At 38.4% G+C, this 21,463-nt stretch overlaps 1 protein-coding gene across 4 annotated transcripts in view; it reads left to right on the top strand.

Moving 5' to 3' along the window:
• Positions 1–242: 242 nt before the first annotated feature.
• Positions 243–21,463, top strand: part of CRPPA (CDP-L-ribitol pyrophosphorylase A) — a 106,994-nt gene continuing 85,773 nt past the window's right edge. For all 4 annotated transcript variants that reach the window (XM_030971170.1, XM_030971169.1, XM_030971172.1 and 1 more), the window contains exons 1-2: positions 243–429; positions 7,310–7,589. In XM_030971170.1, the coding sequence (XP_030827030.1) occupies positions 269–429; positions 7,310–7,589 (441 nt within the window). In that variant the 5' untranslated portion in view covers positions 243–268. The remainder of the gene's footprint in view (positions 430–7,309; positions 7,590–21,463) is intronic.

The raw sequence follows: 21,463 nt of genomic DNA, 5'->3' as shown, positions 1-21,463 counted from the left end.
CTGCTGCGCTGTCCCGGCCGCTCCCTCGCCGCGGTCCGGGCGTTCCCGCGGGGCTGCCGGGGCCCGGGGGAGCTCCTGCGGGGGCTCGCGTAGCGCGGGGTGGGGCTCGCGGTAGGGCCCGGTGTGCGCCGAGGGCAGGCGAGCGGGCGGGCGCTAGATTCTTTGTATCGCGGACGTCGTGGGCGAATAAAACAGGCGGGCGGGCGGGCGGTTGCGCTGTTCCTGCCGCGGGGGGCGCGAAGCGGAGCCGCCGCCAGGCCCGGCGCAGATGGAGCCCCGCAGCCGCGGCGCCGCGCCCGGCGGCGTGTCGGTGTCGGCCGTGCTGCCGGCGGGCGGGAGCGGGGAGCGCCTGGGCGGTGCCACCCCCAAGCAGTTCTGCGCCGTGCAGGGGAGGCCGCTCGTCAGCTACGCGGTGCGGGCCATGGAGAGGTAACGAGCCCGGCGCCGCTCGGCTTCCGACCGCGCCCCGCGGGCTCCTGCCGACCCCCGGGCCCCGGAGAGCCGCAGACAGGCCCCGCTGCCCTCGCCTCAGGCCCTGGGCACTAGAGCTGGTCTAGTTTGCCTTGCGGTGACTCTCCGTCCCTCCCCGGCCGGTCACACCGGGAAGGGACCGAGGTGTGCCTGGGCCCCCTCACCTGGGACCAAGTCCCGGGCGGGACCTGGGCGCTTCCCCCACCCCAGCCTGGCCCTAGCGCCGCCATCCCGGGTGGCTCTCCGCCCTCCTTCCCCAGCCCTGGCCATGCTTTGAGGCTGTGCCGCATTCCTTGGCTCTTGGAGATCAGCTGTTCGAGCCTACTCAGCCTCGAAGCTCGAGGGTTTGTGCAGCTGCAGTGGCTGGTTTGGTGAGCTATGAGCCCACCGCAGCTGTTGGGGACAGTCACAGGACTGACTATCCATCAGACCTGAAAAGAGATCTATTCTGCCACTGGAGGTGGTCTTTATAATGTCCAAAGGCTTCGAAAAATGATCCACTCCTCATGATGGGATGAATGAACTCACTGATGTGCAGCACTGCATTATGCTCCACTTTTGCCCATGGGAAAACACCTTGCATCAGCGGGAAGTTTGAAAGAAAAATGTTTAAGTGATAGTTGCTGGACTGGAAGCTGATGGCTTATGTAGTGTGAAGGTGCAAGGGTAACTTTTCCATGTTTATGTTGTAGTGACACCTCAAGGAGTAATGGGTACAGATTGGAAGATGAGAAATTTAGGTTAGGTTACCGTTAGGGTGGTGAGGAGCCAGAACAGGTTTCCCCAGGAGGTTGTGGATGCCCCGACCCAGGTAGCATTTGAGGCTAGGTTAGTTAAGGCCTTGAGCAATCTGGTCTACTGGGAAGTATCCCTGCCCATGGCAGGGAGACTGGGGCTAAATGATCTTTAGGGTGTCTTCCAACCCTTAACAATCTATGATTCTATGTTGGAAGAAAGGATTAAAGTAATGGGATTTCTTAGCAGCCAGGCTTTTCCTTTCCATAAGACTGTTGAGTTCTAGGCATGTGACTGACAGTTAATATATTATTGTCAAATGTTAACATAATGTAAGTCTTGTATCTAGTGTCACTTGAAACACTACAGGTTGGAGCGGAGTGTCAAGGGGAATTCTAGATGTGTTTCAGTAACCTGTAGGAAAACAAACCTTTAGATTTTTGGAGAGAATAAATAGGAAGGATTGGAGGTTGGTAAAAGAAGTAAAATTGCCAGCATGTCCCAAAGTTCTTAACACATGGAAACTTGTACAACTTCAAAATTGGGACTCTTTTTCCATTCCCACCCAGGGAGGCTTCCCTCAGGTCACTTGTTAATTTATGAAAGAAATACTGCTTGTTTTCTTTATTTAATTTTCAACAGCAGCCAGTTGCAAAGCTAAGCACATCAGTACAAAGCATCCAATCCAAAGCTTGCCACAGCTGTAATTTCTGCCAAAATGTCATGGGAATCTACAGAGAAGAATTATATCCTCACTCAGTGTATTGGAGACCTGGAAAAGAGAACAGAGTGAGGTTTGGGAAGGAAATGTTATGCATCTAAAAAAAATCTTTATTTGTACTGCCAATAAGCTCTGAGAAAATAGCCATACTTTGAGCAGCAGTATTATATTTGTCCTGAAGATGCAAAAAATTAGGTTGATTTCTTGCTGTGCAGTTCAGCCAAGTTGATTGTGACAGTAACAACTTGGTGCTTTTGCTCAGAAGCTCAATAACCCCTGCCAGTGCTCTGTCAGGCAGAGCTTCCTGCCACCTCTGCTGAATTGGAGTGTTGATTGGTATAGATGCGTATGAGCAGCTGGAACAGATGCACTCCAAAGCTTGGGATGGCTTTCATTTTCATCTCAACACTTTTACTTCTGGCTCTGAAACTGTGAAGGATATACCTTGTTCTTACTTTGTGCATATGTAAGCACAAGCATGTAATATTGAGGAACTGTAGCTTATCATATAATCTACCCAGAAATGACAGATTTTGTGTTTAGCTTGATACCATATCTTAGTTTTGTTGTTTACCTGATGTAACTGAATGGGTCATTGACTCATTAGCCTGTAATAACTTTTGTTGAATTGGACATCTCAGCTGGTGTGATTATTTTGGAGCTTTTTTAAATCTAGAAAAGAGGTAGCAGTGTATAGACAAATACACGAGCAGTTCAAGGGTGTGCAGCTCTCGTTGCATATGCTTTTTAAAGATCAGTAGAAGAATATTTTTATGCTGTTCAGCTGAAAGTAGTGAAACTTTTAAATATCAATGTGGGAAAAATGGGCAGCTGAGACAAGAGCAGACATGAATGAAGAAGCACTGCATCCTGTTGTGTAGGATAATAACATGTAGAACATTGGCCTGCCAATAATAATCACAGATGATACTCTGAGGAAGAGGAGATGAACAAAACTAGGGAAAAAAGAAATTGTTAGTTTTAATTATCACTGCAGTGGCACTGATAGGAAGGTCAGGCCCTACCTTCAGGCTAAAATTAAAATGCCTTAGAAAACTTAAATGTCTCTTTTTCCCATTGAATTTGTTCCTGCTTTTGTTGAACTGTGCAAGGCTTTTGCAACAAGTTCCACTGATTTAGAATGGCATTCCTTGTTTTTGCTTCTATAACAACTAGCAAAGTTTTTCTTAATTTGATTTCTTTTTGGTGTGTGTTTATTAGAATGGAACCTTTTCAATTCTTTTTCTGAGGCAGGGAGGAATCCTAGCTCTGTATGCACACATGCATGCATATTTTACTGATCTGTAGGGAGGAAAAAAACCTAAGGTAAAGATTGATTTTAAAGTAGTTGTGGTTCTTGCTGTGCTCATATTTCACCAGTTGTTGCAAGTACAATGAGTGGTTATAAAAGAGGAAAGCAGAGCTCATATCTTCACTGTCAGAATTAAAATTTTCCATAAAGGTTTCAGTCAGCTTTGTTTTCTTTATTGTAGTATCTTAAAACAGAGGGAGGTATTTTAAAATCCCCTGGGCAAGGTCCCAAAGAAGCACCTCTTTGGAAGTGTCTTGCATAGTTATTTGCCAAGTGTTTTTCTCCATTGACTGATGCATATTCACTGGCTCTACAGGTCACACAATTACAGTTTTGTTAAATGGATCTACTCTGATACTTCTTTCTGGCCAGTTGTCATTAGCTTTTTTTTTTTAAATAGCTTATGAGCAAAAATTAGTTACAGCAAATTTTATGGAGGTATCTTTTTTATCATGTCTGACTCTTAAGGAGCATTTTATTTCTGGAAAAAATTGAGCGGTTTCTGTACATGAGATCCTCCAAACTTTCTTATTCTACTGTAAAAGCTTCCTGCTTCTATTTTTATACTGTAAGAGATACATTTGTACGAATATGTTTTTTCATATATCAATAAATTCATAACAAAGCTTTTATGGAGCAAAAGGAAGTTACATTTGCATTTGGCAAATGGATTTTGTTCTTGATGCTTCTTTTTCTCATTTGGCTTTTAATAAGGTTAGCAAAAGTAATGCAATGATTTATCTTGCACCTCTGAAAGTTTCTGTGACAGTGCAAGTTCCTGTCTAACACTGCTAAAGCCATCTCAGCAGTGACTGCCTGGTTCTGGGCTTGGTTTTCTGGTCTCAGTAGGTTATATGAAGAGTTTTTAGTGGCAGTGTAAGAGTTGTAAGAGATTGAATATGGGTATTTTAGTCTTATATCAGATTTCAGCGCTGGTTTCTATGGGAGTCAAGTGGTAGAGGGTTAAATCTGGGTCACATTTTTTACCTCAGCATGCCATTTAGGTGATACAGTTTCAAAGTGGCCTTGGTTCATTTCCTCTGCAGCCTGTGTTTTGAAGGAATAGCTTAATCTGCTGCAGAGTTAATGAGCTCCCCTAGTTTCAGTTCTGGCTCAGCTACTGTTAAGTGTGCACTTCTGTTTGAAATTTACTGGAACAATACTATATTTTACTAGGCAGTAAGTCTATATGTAGGCGATGAGGAGAAGGATAGCTGCAGGAAAGAAACATATAGTCCTTTCTGCTTCACTGTTTGCTTTCTGCTAGTATTGGGGTCCTCCCAAGGCAGTGGTAAAGTGATTGTAACTGGGCATTTGGTCAGACTTGATTTTCCACTTTAGAACCACAGCCTGTGTTGTATGGAAGCAATAGACTTGTGTGTTGTTGAAGCACTTTGGAGTACAGCATTGTGATCTTTTTCATGGGTCATGCTGATTCTTTCTGAAGCTTGATCCAATATTGCAGTTATGAAATTGAAATGGTGTTTGAAATGGTGTTGTTAAACTGATTTGAGCAGTAGACTGGAAAATCCAGTAAACTGAAATCTACGCAGAGATTGTTATTTTAGTGTGAAATGTTTCTGAAGGAAAGGATGTGGCAAATTAAGGGAGGGAAAAAGGATTCATTTATTGCCAGATTGAGTGTATACTATTTCTTTCTACTTCTTTAAAACATTTTGCAACAGTTCCATAAGCAGATCTTCAGAAGAGCTAGCAACCTGAGTGGTGCACAGCTCTCAATCATTAAATTGTAACATACTTTGCTGGATTAGTACTTTTCATGAGTTTTAGTGGGACAAACCCCAAGCTGTTCTGTATGTATTCAATCTGGAGGATACCTTTATGCTCTTATATGAATATGTTACATCCCTAAATCCCAGCTCTAATTATAGAATGTGGGTCCAGAATGAGTTTAAGGAGGACATACTCAAGTTTACAAATGTGTTTATGCAGACACAGGGTGGAGCTGTGACCGCATCCTGTCACTTTTGGTGTATTGCACCACTGGAGGCCTTGAGCCATTCCACCCCCTCTGTGCAGAGATTTATCACAGGCTGGCCAGTACTTGTGTTCTCCTCCCTGCTTCTCAGAGGATGCTGTGTGCTACCCAGTTGCCTCATAATCTGTTTCCTTTGACTCCAGAAAGGCCAATGTCAGTGCTCTTCTGACACAGTCACAGTAACTGTGCAGACTGTCCAGTTTCTGGATGCTGTGTAAGGCTACAGTCTTTCTGCAAATCGAAATGCAGAGCTCTTTTTCTCAATTAAGTGTGAAACAGCTCTTTCTGAATTTTGCTTTCTTAAATGACTGACTCTGTATTTAAAATAATAACTGAGATGAATTCAATTAGTTTGCCCTAGTTCCAAATTGAAGTCATACGGAAGTGCTGTGTTTTGTAGTTAAATATAAGAGTATGCCAGAAATCGTAGGAGAGATTTTTAAACCTTTTGATGGACCTGTGGTGAGTGACAAGTTGAAATGAAACTTGAAACCGCATGATTCCAGATTTTACTTTTGGTCAACTTCAATACTTAAAGAATGCTGAGGATATGTTGGTTTGGCTGTATTTTCTGCCTTTGCTAATAGTAAAATGAACATAAGGACAAGTATTTTTCTTTTGAAGAATGCTAATAGAACTTTATTTTAAATAGTTCTTTTATGATTAATTGAAACAGTTTTCCGTGCAGTATTATGAATTACAACCCCCACCCCCATTAATAAGGTGGAAGATGCTCTGTTGTTTCACGTAGTTCTAGGCAACTGCTTTGTAACACAGATTAATTTTGCTTTTGAAGTAAGAATGGTTCCCAGGCAATGTCTTCTCATGTGTCATTGCAGAAATCAGTACATTGAGCCTGTGTATTTCTGAACTGCGAATTTCATACTTTTATTTTTCTAACTGCAAATATTTAGTTCTTAGTACCTTCATTCTTCTTGTGTCTGCAATATGAGTTCCAGTAGCTTTACTAGTTTTAGTCAGTGTATTGTCCTTGTCTCTCTTTCTCCCTAGTTGGGTGTGTAAGCTACACATGGGTAATTTTAACATAGTAATTTTTCTTTTAATCATTGCTCATTTGATGAGTTTCTTGTCTGACATGCTAAAACACTCTTCTCCCATCTGTGGGGACACAGAAAGGGAACACAATTACTTTGTTTAATGTTCTCTATGTATTTAGAAAATAGGACACTGCAATGGATTTGAATTGTGATATATCTGTTATTTTGAATTACAGTAAGCCACATATTACTAGAATTTGTATTCCTAGATACTTTGACAGACATATGATTTCAACCTAGCTTCAGTTGTGATTTGTGTTAATCTTGTGGTCTGTGGGTCATTCACTTCCTCCCACACAACCCTTCAGTTCTAGAGCAGGACTGATGCCAACAGTAAAATCTTGGAGATCTCTAAAAATATGTTTTTGATATGTTATTATTGACTAGCACAGCTATGTTTTTACATTTTCCTAGCTTTCTACAGGAGAAACCTTTGTGTTTATAAATATATATATATTTTTTTTCAAACATCCAGTGTAATGTTTCCTGTCAATATTAAAGTGTTACAGTTTTCATTCATTACCATTCTGTCAAATACTGCTCATGCCTGTCTTGATAGTGATCCTTGTTTCAGACTTTTTCTTGATTGTCTTATTCCCTTGTACACTGTCCTTCACTGGAACATGGAATATTCCAGGCCGCAGGATTTACCAGTTTGTTAGAAACTGATTAGAAAACTCTCCCTGTTTGATTTAGGAGTTCTATTTGAAGTTAAGAATGATGCTGGAATAAGAAATGCTTTCAAGGCTTTTGAAGAGTTATCAGAATGTGCCCCTCTCCAAAGTGGTTGGAAGCAAGTCCCTTCCCAGAACTCCAGTGTCACTGGTATAAATCTTTTGTTATAGCTCTCCTTTAAGGAGTGGAGTTCCAAAACATGGACTTGGGTATATTGAGAAGTGCTTTATTTAGCCATCTTGATTTTTTTATTGTTATGAATTTCTTTGTTTCACATATCTCCACTTTCATTTAGTCATTCATGTCTGCTTTTTCTGGTTTTGTACTGATTTTTCTAGGATAAGTTGGATATCTGACATTATTGTGGTGGTCTCTCCTGAAAATATTGAAACAATGAAGACTATCATTGAAAAATATGGCCACAAAAGAGTTACAGTAGTGGAAGGTGGAATAACCCGTCACCGGTCAATATTCAATGGACTGAAAGTGTTTGCAGAGAATGAATTTTCCAGCCATTTGCTTCAGAAGCCAGAAGTAGTGATTATCCATGATGCTGTGAGGCCTTTTGTTGAAGAAGATATTGTTTCAAAAGTGGTTATGGCTGCTAAAGAACATGGGGTATGTACCATACAGCAATGGAACTCTCTAATGTGCTTTATACTGTACAGCTTAAAATCATGATTGATAAATCAGGAATTTTCTAGTGATTTTATTAATGTGTGATGAGTTTTTTTTTGAAAGTAGAACAGATCCAGATTCCCTATTATGCAGAGAGGTCAGGTGGGGGAGGTTGACATTTTTAAATGCTGCAGGTATTATTTGGTACAGGGAATAATTGTTGCCATGGAGACTGTCAGTAAGCAATTGAATCAATCAGCAATTTGTTAGTTGAAAGGTAGGTTATGTAATGATAGTTTACCCCTTTTTCCATGCAGAATTATCTCTAAATGCTAAAGCGGTTCTGTTAGTGTTTACTAATAGTAGCCAAAGAGTGTGTGTACTGCATTGGTTGACTTGCAGTACTTCTGCAGACTTTGTGCTTTCATCTCAAGCTTGTATGCAAATCCTGAATAAACAGCAAAAGAGCTGTCTCTGTATTAATGCTAAATTGTTCTAGAACGTGTAAGCATTGCAGACTGCTGGAAAACAGAGGATGTAGGAAGCCTCCAGCTGTAGGTTGGATAGTCTCCTGTTTAACACTGCATCTGAGGACTGGGATTACTCACAGAAACCAAAAAAATTTCTGACAAAGTAAGATATATGAAGGAGAAGAGCTGGTAAGAAGCTGTGTTATGCAAAGAGATAGAGAGGTATGCACTAGCAACAAGAGGAACTGTTAGATGAACTGCCCAAGTCAGAGATGTAAGAAATCATGACTTAGCCACAGACTTGTTTGCAAAATTTAATTGTCTTTAATTTGTTCCTGAATTCTCCATTAATGAGATGCATAATGCTTCCCTGCTTCAAGGACATGGTTTGAGGTAGAAGTCATTAGTGACAGCAGATTGTTTGGGTACTAGAAAACTAGGAAAATGTACCACTGCTTGTCTTCTCCAGAAAATGTGGTAAAAAATAGTTGGCAGGTGGTTCACAACTTGGACAGTGGAATAATGAGTCCAGAGAATGAACTGCGGTGTTTCCTTAGTGCTCCTACACCTTCATAGTGTAGAAGAGGAATATATAGCTTGTTAAAATATTTATTATTGATGCCTTAAGTATCTTTATGAAAATCAAATTACATCAAGTCTCTCAGAATATTGTGTCGCAAATCTAATATATTGAGCCTCTCCTTAGTAGGCCTGTGGTTTTTTAGATAGACTTGATAAGAAATGGCAATAAAAGAGAAACTCTGCGCTGTAGTTTTCAGTGATCTAGAACATAGATTTCCAGTAATTAAAACTTAAATTCTGTTAGAATTTTAAAAAGATTTTTGACCTTTCTCGAATAGCAAACAATAGCATTTCAGAATTGATTCTCTGTCAAAGACTTCAAATTAAATCCTCTTTGTAAATCAGTTTTAAATGTAATTGTTTGAGTGTGGTAGAAGAATGCAGTTAATTGTACTGGTTTTGGCTTGAAATGAGAATAACTTTTCTGAATGTGTTTGTGTTGTCTTTGCATGTTAAGGTATATCATATCTCATTTGAATTTAACTTGTTCAATTTTTCTTGAAAGTTTTGTGAATTTAGTATAATATTTACTCCTGGTTTTCTTTTTAATTGAATGTAAGGTATTTAAAGTAAAAAAGTAGGGGGAACCAAGGCAGTCTCCATGGACCTTCTCAAGTCAATATTCTAGTTTTTCTGAACTTCTGACCAGTAAATATTTCCTAACCTGGATCACTGAAGTGTCATTTGATCTCAAGAGGTGATTGTGTACATGTATAAGGGTCTATTCCATTGCATAACATTTGACTGAAATGTGTGTGGTGGCTTTCTGTTTTGGCTGAGATCCCTTGCCTTCAGCGAGGCTGGGCCATCAGAGAGATGTGTGCTCAAAGTCTCTAAAAGCTGCCTGCTATTGATATTATGTGACAAAGTAGTTGAATTAAGGAACACAAGGAGAATTTCATTTTATGTGACAAGTTGGAAAACGACCTTCCCAGAGACAGGTGGCTATTTCCACTTGAGAACTGCAGAATTCTGAGGAACTAAATGGAAAGCTGTGACTTTCTCAAAACTGGTGTGCATGTTTTTGAATATCAGAAAAAAATTGATCGAGAGCAGCTATCATGTTTAGTTCTTCCTGTGGTCAAATTCTTTGCATATCTAAAAGGATGTCAGTTCTTCAATCTTTCAGTACAAAAAGTAATTACTTCCTCTTGCATTATGTAGAAAGGTACAAAATCTGGCAGAAACATCACATTAAATGACTTATGTTAATAGGGGTAATGCTGTATTGTTATATGTCTGCATACCATATAGATAACATAATTATGAGAAGCTTTAATGTTCTTTAAAATGGCAATTGATCAAGTAAGTTATTCGCTTCTAGCTGCCAATTGTCAGACAAATAAACTGCTTTATTACACTTACTAATCGGTTTGTTATTTGCCTGTGGGAATAAAAATGTGTACCTTAACCAGAACTAATAAATTATGCCTTAAACCCCCAAACAACTCCTTGATTATGTCAAAATATTACTTTGTAAGCAATTAAATTCCATTTATGTTTTTGGGGTAATTTTGCAATTAAAATTATATGTTTCTAGAAACAAATTCTTTGCAGCCAGTAAAAGTTGGGAAAAGTGGAAGCTTCAGAAGGCATCAGTCCAAAGCCTCTAGCAGTATCTCATTGCCAACATTGCATTTTAAACAAAACTAAAATGAAAAATGCTTACATGAAAAAGAAATCAGGAAGGTGGGGGGGAACTTGTCAGTTCTGCTATTGAGAGTTTACAAAAAGTAGGCACATCCAAAGACTTTTTTTTTTCTCTGGTTAACATAAACTAGATTTGAAAATACAATATGTTATGTTGAAAGGACTAAGTTAAAATGGCATTCTTAAAAGCTGGTTTCTGGAAGCTGTCTAACATCATTACTTTATTCTGAGCTTTAGCAATGACCTGAGCAAAGCTTACATGCCAATACAGCTGTGCAGTGCTACTCAGTCTCATGGACTCCTACTCAGAGGCAGTTGGTGAAGGTAATACCCCCAGACAGAAAACACTATGTATTGTGCTCAGTCTGTTCCTCACTCTTACTGTAGCAGAAGGCTGGAGCAGAAAACATGGACCCTTGTGGATCCTGTTTCACCCCCTGAATTTGCTATCTATGGTTGCTGAGTTACATTAGCAAAACATAGTGGGTGGCAAACCAAACACCACCTCTTTTTCTTCACTGACAGTAAAGGAAGATTTGGGTGGATAAATAAGATTATCTGGTGTAGTGCACTTGAATGGGGACAGAATGCTGGAGTGGTTTTGCCCCCTCTGACCTTTCTTTGCACTTTTGCTCTTACATCTTTTTGTTTTCTTATCTCCTATGGATTTGCCATATATAGAATATTTTTACACGTGGTCTTTGTCCTCTTTGTTATATTCAAAGACTGATTTTAGCCAGCTGCAAAGGCTGCGTCAGTGACAAGATTGTTTTTGATTCATATTTATACACTGGGTCATCTGAAGTTACCCTGTGTTCTCAGAAGTTCTGCTTTCATTGTATGCTTAGTGCTTTGCAGTGCTCTCACTGTCCTATCAGACCCCTGTGCAAAAACAGAATTAAGAACTGATGACATACTACTATTACCATCTTGACATCAATGGAATGAGTTTTGTACTTTAGGAGAGTGACTAACATCAGTGTAAAAATAATTATTAATGAATTGTAGGGGTGTTACTCATCAATTTAAGAATAAAATAGCATTTAAAGACCTACATGCTCTTAGCCTACTGAAACACATGGAGGACAGGAAGGGGATTAGAGAATGCCATTATGGCTTTACCAAGGGCAAGTCCTAGTCCCCCAGCTTAGTGGCCTTCCATGATGGAGTGACTACATCAGTGGCACAAGGAAGAGCTATGGATGTTGCCTCTCTGGTCTTCTCTAAGGCCTTTGACACAGTCGTCCACAATCTCCTTCTCTTAAAATTGGAGAATGATTTGATGGGCGGACTGTTCAGTGGAGGAGGAATTGGTTGGATGGCTGCATTCAGAGAGTAATGGTTAACGCCTCAATGTCTAGCTCTAGATGAGTGACAAGTGGTGTCCCTGGGGGTTCCTGCTGGGACCAGTACTCTTACATACCTTCATCATTGATGCAGACACATTGGCATCAGATGCACCCTGAGCAAATGGATAGATGACACCAAGGTGAGTGGTGTGGTTGATATGCCTGAGGGGTGGATGTCATGCACAGGGACCTGGACAAGCTCAACAGTGGTCCTGTGTGAACATTGAGGTTCAACATGGCCAAGTGCCAGCTCCTGATCAGTAAAGGCTGAGGAATGAAAGGACTGAGGGGACATTTCATAAAAGTGGGTACTTGTGCATGAAAAGCTGGTCATGAGCTGACAGTATGCACTTACAGCCAGAAAGCCTCCTGTGTTCTGGGCCAGGAGAGTTGTGGCCAGCAGGTCCAGGGAGGTGTTTATGTGCCTCTACTCAACTTTCATGGGAACCCATCTGGTGTACTGCATCTGGCACTGGGGCTATCAGCCCAAGAAAGATGTGGACCTATTGGAGCAGGTCCACCAGAGGGCCACAGAAATGATCAGATAGATTGATCTCCTACAATGAAAGGCTGAGAGACTTAGGGTTGATTAGCCTGGACAAAAGAGCTCCAGAGAGACCTTATTGTGGCCTCTGAGTACTTGAAGGGGGCTTATATGAAAGGTGGTGACAAACTGTGTAGCAGGGTCTGTTGAAATAGGACAAGTGGTAATTATTTTAAACTAAAAAAGAGTAGATTCAGACTAGATAGAGACAAATATTTTTTTGCAGGGAGGTGGTGAAACACAGGAAGAGTTTTTCTAAAGAGATGACAGATGCCCCGTCCCTTGAAACAGTCCAAGTCCAGCTGAACAAGGCTGAGCAACCTGATCTCACTCACAGTTTAAGACATCTGCGCTCATTGCAGCAGGGTTGGACTACATGACCCTTGAAGGCTCCTTGCAAGACAAACTATTTTATGATTCTACATTATTGTAAAGATCAGGAGTTCCTTAGCAGCCCTGAATGTGTGAAGAAATGAAGTGTGGTTTTGCTGCTGTACAAAAAACAGGTATACAATGCCTGTAATGGATAACTATTGAAAGCATAGTGATGTTTCCATAGCTTATGGCATTTTTGGTCCCATAGAAATTAAAACCTTCTCAGACGAGTTGTTAATTGTTTTCCTTGTTGAATGGAGAACTAATGCATTGTTAGTAAATACTTGTAGTCTTAGTCCTACCAAGATGTAATGTTTGATGGTGGGAGGGCATTGGTAGGGGAAAAACATCTCTGTCATTTCCCAGTTTCAATTTAAGTGCTTTAGATAATTAATCACATTTATTACAAAGGATGCAACTCACCCAACTGAAATACATAAATCATAGGCAGAAACTCAAATTACAGTCTCCCTTTTTTCTTGGCATCATTTGTGTGTTGTACTAATAGAACCAGCCTAGTACTAACACAACCAGTATTTCTAAAAGTTGGCTTAATCCACCACTTTTTAGTTTCTGGAAGTCTATGCACATTTTTTTTTTTAATGGGGTTAGTTTATTCTGAAAATAAATTCTGAGCATAGTTTCCTGTACTTAAGTGGTTGTTTGGGTCATTTTTTTTGTAATGTCTATAAAATGTACCCCCTTTAAATTTAGAGAAACAACATATATGGTACTGCTGTTTATTTGAGGCTGGTTAAAATCTGTATGCTTTATCTGAGAAAACAATATTACATTTGGGAAATGAAGCAGCCTTTAGCAAAGATAAGTCTATTTAGCACTCAGATTTCCCCTTCCTGCAGCAGATAAAAGGTTTAAAGAATAGTTTCTTAAAATAAGGGAAATCTTATCTTGTCCAGCATCTGTGAGAACCTGAATAAGGGCCCTGGATCATTTTAGCAACTCCTACACGCCAAGATGTGGAAGATGTTCTTAGCTATACTTCTCTTACTAAAGATTAGGCATGTAAATGTTACTCCTTTTCACCAAATATTGCATTGAAAAGAAAGATTATCTTGAGTTTTGAAGCAGATATGTTCTCAGCTGCATTATGGCTGAGTTTGTAATCTAGGTGGTTGTGGCAAGGACAACACCAGCCCTGCAGGTTAGGTGGAGCTTCTGAAAGCCAACTTGGCCTGTTTCATATGCTGTAATAGTTTGCTGGACTGGTTCTGTGCTTATCCTCCTGTTTCCAAGAAGTCAGTGGGCTGTAGTACAGAAAGAACTAAAATTGCCTTGAGGAGCCCTGGAGCATGTAGGAGAGAATTTGTGAGGTATCAAATCCACACATACATATATTAAAGTCACTATTTGAGCCAAATTGACATGGCAAGGTGTAGTAATAGATCCATATTATAAGGCCCTTGGTAACAGAAAGTGTTAGATGAAGCCTGCATAAAGAGGTGATTTGAAATTTTGAATTTAGTGGATTGTAAGGGAAAGAAACTTGAATCCAAGGTTTGCTGCAAGGAGAGGCACAAGAAGTTCTAAGAGAAGCAGCTGAGCAAGTTCATGAGGCAAAGACATTTGATAAGCATGTGCAGAGTTGCTGAGGGCACTGTGTGACCACAAACTTTAGTGCCCGTGGGGTTTGGTTGCTCAGGACTGTATGCGTGGGAAAAGAGTTGTTAATTAAACATTGCAGTTTTGCATTTGGTTGATTAAATTGTGCAAGAGTCTTCCTACAACATGTTGAGCTTTTTTTTCTTCTACGTAAAATGATGCAAATCATGTGTTAAATGATATGCAGTGGATCAGTATCCTTCACATAATGATGTTGATTTTGTAATGATGCACGCTGTCTGGAGGTAAAATACCTTCTTAAAGTATAAACTCCCTAAAAAAAATTTTAACTCCTGTGGCAGTTGCATCAAGATTTCTGCTCCACTGAATATAAGTGCTAACTTGTCCTTATATTGATTACTGTAATATGCAAAATCCTTGGTGGCAGAGTGCATGCTCACTGATTGCTTTTAGCAATGTAAATCAGTATTTGGGATATGAAAGATATCTTGCTGACTGTAAGTTGTGCTTCATTACTTGTTAAGTGCAAGGTAATACTGTGCAGTCAAAATAAAATAAACAGTCTTGTTAATTTTAGTGGCAAAATTATTGAATTTGTGTTTCATTAATTTTTAGAGCATATGTTTTGTTTAAGTTTTGCCACCTAGATTTGCAGTATAGCACAAGTTAAGACAATAAAGTGCTGGTAGCTTATCTTATTGTCAGTTATGTTGAATGAATGCCAAAATGTAAAGCTGTAAGTATGATTTAAAATGCTTCAAAAAATATTGAAAACTGATGGAAGGTTACTGGCCATGTGATTTGCTTTGAAATATTTGAATTGCTTAGGCCGAATTATACATCTTATGGAATCCATTGTGATTGTGTTTAATGTACAACTATTGCTGACAACTGAAAAGAATAAATAGGTCACAAGAATCTTGAAACTCTGCACTATCATGTGCTGCTCTTTAGGTGAGGGATGCCATGTGTGGTGGATATCATATACTTAATATAAATTGTTAGTAACGTTATAGAGACTCTATGCCAAACTTTAAAATATTAAAAAAAAATTATCTAGAAGAAAAAACACTTATTAAGTGAGAGCATGTTGTTAAACATTTTCAGTTAATGCACTGTGACTAAAAGAAAAAATTAAATATGTTGACTAAGGCAGTAAGACCTTTTTTTGGCTAATAATGTGACAAAAAGTATTTTATGTAATGTACTGTGCTATTGTATCAATGGAAAACACTAACTTCCTTGACCATTCTTGGATTCTCACAAGGAATGCACAGATAAAGAATGCACTAGAAGAAATGCTATGTAATTTGTATGACACATTAAAAATGTATCTATTGGTTTAATCCTGTGAACTTTTGTATTTTATGCTTTATTGTTTTAAAAATTTGTCAGTAATTCATGATACAAGAACAACATAAATGACATTCTTATGACTTACTTTCAGTCTGTTTAAAAAAAAATCCAATTTTGATATGAAATCAAATGTTCACATAACTGTTGCATCATTGTTTGCAGCACCACTCTTCCCTTTTCCTTAGTGCATATGTACTTAGTTTTCTTCTTTTCCACTTATGGTACATTTTTGAGCTTGTTTTCAGTGCTGTGTGTTGAAAAATTGTAGCCTGTTATACACTAGTTCTGCTTCTTTCCTCTGCTTTAAATATCTATAATATTTTAAAAAAAAATTATGTATTCCTATTATTCTGTCTTTTTGAGGGGAATATTTTCTATTTTCTCTGATAAATCTTATTTGTTCCACAGAATAACATTTAGAATTTAGCATGTGGTTGATCAGGCCAAAACAATATTTACTGATGCTTAGAAGTAAATGCTTTAAATACAAAAGAACAGAAATTATGTAAAGTAAAAAAGAACATGTGCAATCCTAATCTTTGAGCAACAGTTGCTGTTATCTTTCTTAGTTTGCTCTAGCTAATTGGGGCTCTGACATGTCTTGATGTACATGTGCTATCACCAATTACTCAGATGTATATTCTGATAAAGGTGACCTCATTAGAAGAAATATTTTCTTCTTCTAAACAGTGTCATAAATATACATTACATTTGTTTAAGGCATCCTATGTCTTTGAAGTCATTTCAATGTACAACATAGTGTCAGCTCATTAACATTGGATCAAAGTGTATATTAAATTTCTGATTAAACATCCCCTCTCTTTCAGCTAGGAATAAACACAATTATAACTTCTTCCTTCCTGGTGTTGGTTTAAGATTAACATGTGCCCAATTTTAGTGAGTTTGACTGTTGCTTTTAGCCAGCTGGGTAAACAGACTTTAAGGAAATTAGGTGAAGTTTAGCATACAAGCCTTTTTTTCCTAGTGTTCAAAACTCCTTACATGTGTTCTAATTAACCTTCTTGTTGTCTGGCTGATGATTTGGTTTAATATCTGTGTAAGACTAGGCTTGTTTAACATTTCAACCAGTTCTGTCCTTGGGCAATTAAAAGCTGCCAGTGCAAATGTGTCAAGTTAGCTGAAATTGCACTGGCTGGTGATACTGCCTACATAAAGGAAATTCTAGTGCTCACAAATGAGACTCAAACATGCCATAGCCATAAGGATTATGAATTTTGTCTTTTGGTTTTTTCTTTTCCCCAACAAAATTCAAAATAAGTTAATTTAAGAATTACTCTTTCTGTTAAAGAAGATACCCTTGCAGAAAGAAGGTAATCGTTTTTCTTCAGACTTAATTTCTAATGGATACACAGCCCAGGTTGCAGATTGTGCTTGTTTGTCAGTAGAAGGAATCCTGGCCCCACCACAGCACAGTCACCTAAGTTATGTCTATGCTACATGGGAGAGTCTGGGTGTGAGTGTGGGTGAAAGTATGCTATGCCCTGGACTCAAATTTATGTTTCTGCATGCTAATGAGAGCACCACTACCTTTATTGTGGTGCACTGTTCTTCACTGAGTCATCTTGCTTGTCCTGTAGTCCTGACTGACTCCATGCTGTATCTGGTCCTTCAAGAGAAGCGTACAGCTGGCTTGGGGGGTCTTTTGGACACAACATTTCCAGAATGAGTTATGGGGCCAGATGGTGACAGGTTTGAGTTGAAACCATGCAACCAAGCTGCTGCCTTGCCTTGCTATCCAGAAAGTAGGTGGGTTCTGGCTGCAGAATGAGGTTATGAACTCTGAGGACTATGTGCAGGCTTGTATTAGTTCAGTTTGGAAGCTTGGCTAGTTTGGGCTTGAACAAGTGTTCACATCTAAGTTTAGAAAACTTTGCTCGCGTGGTTGAGCAGTTGTTTTCAACTGCACTTCTGTATAGGCGTGGTGGTTTATGGCTTGTGTCATGACTTTGTTTCTGCCTCCATCTTGTCCCTTGAAATAGAGTTGTTTTGCTAGGATTTCTATAGATTGGAAGAGGAAATACCCTAAATCTTCCATCTCTGCACTGGAATCATAAAACTTCTCATAGATTAAGAATTTTGATTATAGGAAAAAAAAGATGTAGCCCTAGATAAGAGCTGGATACAAAATACAGAAAATGAAAAGCGAAAAAAAGAAACGTAAGAAGATAAGGTTAAAATATGGTATTTTAATGATATACCTTAAATGTTTATTAGAAGTAATTCTCTAATTGCTTTATTTTACAAAAAAAGGTTATATGCCTTTGTTTTATTAGATATAGAAGGAATCTGAAAAGAACATCCTCTTAAATATGTGAAATATTTTAATCTTATAATTAACTTTTTGAATTTTGCTTTGAAGGTTCTATTTGAAAAATTTGAAATTGGAAATCTTTCAGTAGAGACAATTCTTCTAACTTAAATGGTAATTACTGAGTGTGTCTGAAGTATGTTGATTACTGTAGATACAATTAGTTTGAATGCAAATGTCTGAATAGAAGTGCAGGTTCCTACCTGTTTCATGTATCAGAGATACTGTGTTTATTTCTGTATTTTTTTTCATACTGTAGATGGCTATGAATGCCCTTCCTGGAAAGTAGTTTGATCTCTGTAAAAGAATACTCTCCCTGTAGTAACATGTGGAAACAGTTTGATGGAAAAAAATGAGAAGAAATTAATCATAGTTATTCTGAGCTTCTTTTGCTGGTTCATTGCCAGACCTAATTTAGACTGAAATCCTTATGAGATGGTAGTGTTTGGAAACATATAAACAGTCTTTCACCCAACAAAAACCATTCCAGGACATATTTGTAAACTGTTAGATACCTAGCTTGTCTAAATTAACATTGATTGTTATTGTTACGTAGTTCACCAGTGTCCTAATGCAATCCTTGTCTTCACGGCAAAGCAAGATAAAATTGCTCGTATGTTTACCAAGTTCACAGTTTTAAAACTGACTTTAATGGTGTTCCAAGATGGATATAGTTGCCCTGCTAAGTGTGACAAGCCCCACCATCTCTAGCATACAGTTTCAAAGAAGTTAGCTGCTTTGAAATTATGAAAATGTATTTCTAATGTACTTCTATTTTCAGTGTATATATGCAAGCCAAATTTATTTTCTGAGGCAGGGTGGCTAAATTATTTGTGAGTCTTGCTTCAGTTCTGTTATGCTTGTCAGAGTTGAAAACAAGTCTGAATAAAGAATTAAAATTTATAAATATGAATATTGAGAAAACATGTAAAAGCTTAAGAATAGGAACATTCTTTTAAACTTAGCACTCAAAGGCTTGTTTTTCTATGTCTCAGGCCTATTCCTAAGTAATATTAAAATATTGAATTGTTAGTTGGGATGATTTAAATATTAATGAAATAAAACATAAAATATACACTTACTTAATGCTACTAGACAGCTGAGAAGATAGCGTAGGGAAAATTAATTTCAGGGTGGGCAGAGGCTATGAATGAAGAAAAGTATTGTTGGTGTAATTAAAAAGTGAAAAGAAGTCATGTTAGAGAGATGGAAGGCTTTGCTCATTTATGACTGGACTCTGTAAAGTTGTAAGCTGTCATTCCCACTCTTGAAGTTGAGGGTTCCAGGCTGGCTGTGTGAGTGGACTTTGTGGGTCTGTGTTAGTACTTGGGGCTTACTGGGGACAAGGTAAGTATGCCAAAGACATTGCATACTTTTGTTTTAGTAGGCCAGAGTGGAGGATCTGTTGTTGTCTGGAGTTGTTACCACACTGTTCTAAAACAAAAGGAATTGTAGTTCTGACATTTTTTGTAAGGATTTTGTGCCACTACAACTTTTTTTTTTATTCCTAGTCCATGTCATTCAACTTGTTGAGATTTGCAGCTATTTACCATTGTTCTGTTTCAGCGCTGACTACCCAAAATGACCAAATCAGTGATGTGTGTTGGTTTTCATGCTCTTTTGGAGCTTTTGGCTCTATGATAACTTGTTCTTGGTGTGTTGTGCTGTAAGTGGGGAGTGTTGGTCCCTGGTGAATACTGCGCTGTGTTTTGGATATCTGTAAACTGGATAATTTGTTGCTTGTGATAAAAGTTCCATCTCCCTCCCTAATCCTTATGAAAATTTTAATGGGTTCTGTTTGGATTTTACTACCCAATATAACCTTATTATAAATAAAATGAGGATTTTAATTATTTATGAATTTTCAGTCAAAGTAAGCTGTACTGCGTTATGTTAGCCAAATTGTTATGCTGTGTGTCAGCTTCTGTGATCTAAAAATTCGTATTTAATTTTGTAATAAAAGATGTCATTAATACTTTTTGGATTCAGCAGTCCTTGAACTGATTGTGCTGTGTGAACTTAAAGCTCACCCTGGTTATGGATTCACTGAATACACACATCTAAACAACATCTTGTTAGAGTGGAAGTATGATAAACTGAGAACAATATGTTACTGTTTAGTGAAAAGGTGGGTTAGTACACCTTGGATCCACTAGAAACACTTGTGGTGCCTTGTTATACTGACCTTCCTCATGCACTTAATTCTCTACCTTTTTTCAGTCACCATTGAATCTTTAATTCTTGAATGCATGTTATGGTTTAGGCAATTATGCAAAAAAATTAACACAAGACTCAGAACCTTTTTATAAATGTTTTTTATTTGTGCAGTTTAAAATGAGTCATAAGAGACGCCTGTTGTTTCTAAAAGCATCTGGAAGTGGGTTCAGTTTCACCAGATCAATGGATGAGCTTGCCTCTGAGGGACAGAAGTCTGTCCCTTCCCCTGAAATTGATAGAATTCTGCATTCTTAGGACATTTTAGCATGGCTTTAAGGAAGTTATAGTTTAGAAGGTTGTTTTTTCTTCCAATATTTTATTTGCAAAAGAAAAATAACCAGTTAGTGGTATTTGTTTCAATGTCTGTTATGCTATGAAACAGTATTTTAAGAGCTTGGTCACTCATATTTAGATACTTTAACTGATTTATTTAACAAAACATGCAAAAATGAGGAAAAGAAATGCATTTCCTGGACATGCCAAGGTTAGTACTTGAATGTGTTTGAAGTAGGGTGGCTTGAAGGTTGTAAAGTGGACATTTAAAGAAATCCAGTTTAACTATCCACTTCACCTTCAGGAAGGGCATGTGATGCATTTTTGATAGGATTTTGAAAGCAAACCTACTTGAGGTCTGGCTTAAAATTATTAGAAATTGGAAGACAAGTACTCTTGAGGAGGGAAATGTCAGTATAAGACCCAGGCACTTGCTTTAGACTCACAGGATTTGTATTTTGTGCTATGGTAATTCAAAGTGCAAAAAAGACTTTTAGAACTACAGTGGCTTTAGCAAGTACTTATAATATTAAATGAGGATAGGTTTTCTTTGTTTTGTTAATTTTTAAGTTCATGTCCGAACTCAAGTCCTCATCTGAGAGCCAGGCCAAATACTTGTGCATTCTTGACATAAAGAGCAAGTCAATACTTCTGAAATTAGAACAAATAAAATTCAAATACTTGAAGCTCAATATATCCTCTCTTTTGCTAATATGGAAATAATTTTTTATTTCCATAAATAGGCATTGAAAAAGCAGTTGAACCTGGTTTATAACTGCAAAACCCAACATGGGAATCCTTTGCAAAGATTAAAATGCTTGCTGTTGTAACTGAATCGATGTGGACTAGCTGAATGATTGTGTTCTTCACTTACACCCCACAATTATCAGGGACAAAAGTCCCTTTAGCTACAATACTGCCTTATTGTAATATTGTCCCTACTGTGCCCTAATATTTAAGTTTCTGAATGAAAAAATGTAGTTTATAGCCCTGCCTTAAATTCCTAAATTCCCCATTCAGTTCATTGCAAGGCTGCTAGGTGGAATTCGGAAAGGCTTTGTGCTTTTCAGAGTGGGGGGAAGGTTTGTGCTAACCAGAAAGAAGTACTGCAGAATGAGCCATACATCTTAAAAGCACGCTCCTCTTTG

Source organism: Camarhynchus parvulus, chromosome 2 (assembly GCF_901933205.1).
Source record: "Camarhynchus parvulus chromosome 2, STF_HiC, whole genome shotgun sequence".
Taxonomy (NCBI): Eukaryota; Metazoa; Chordata; class Aves; order Passeriformes; family Thraupidae; genus Camarhynchus; species Camarhynchus parvulus.
This window is presented reverse-complemented; position numbering and strand designations above follow the sequence as displayed.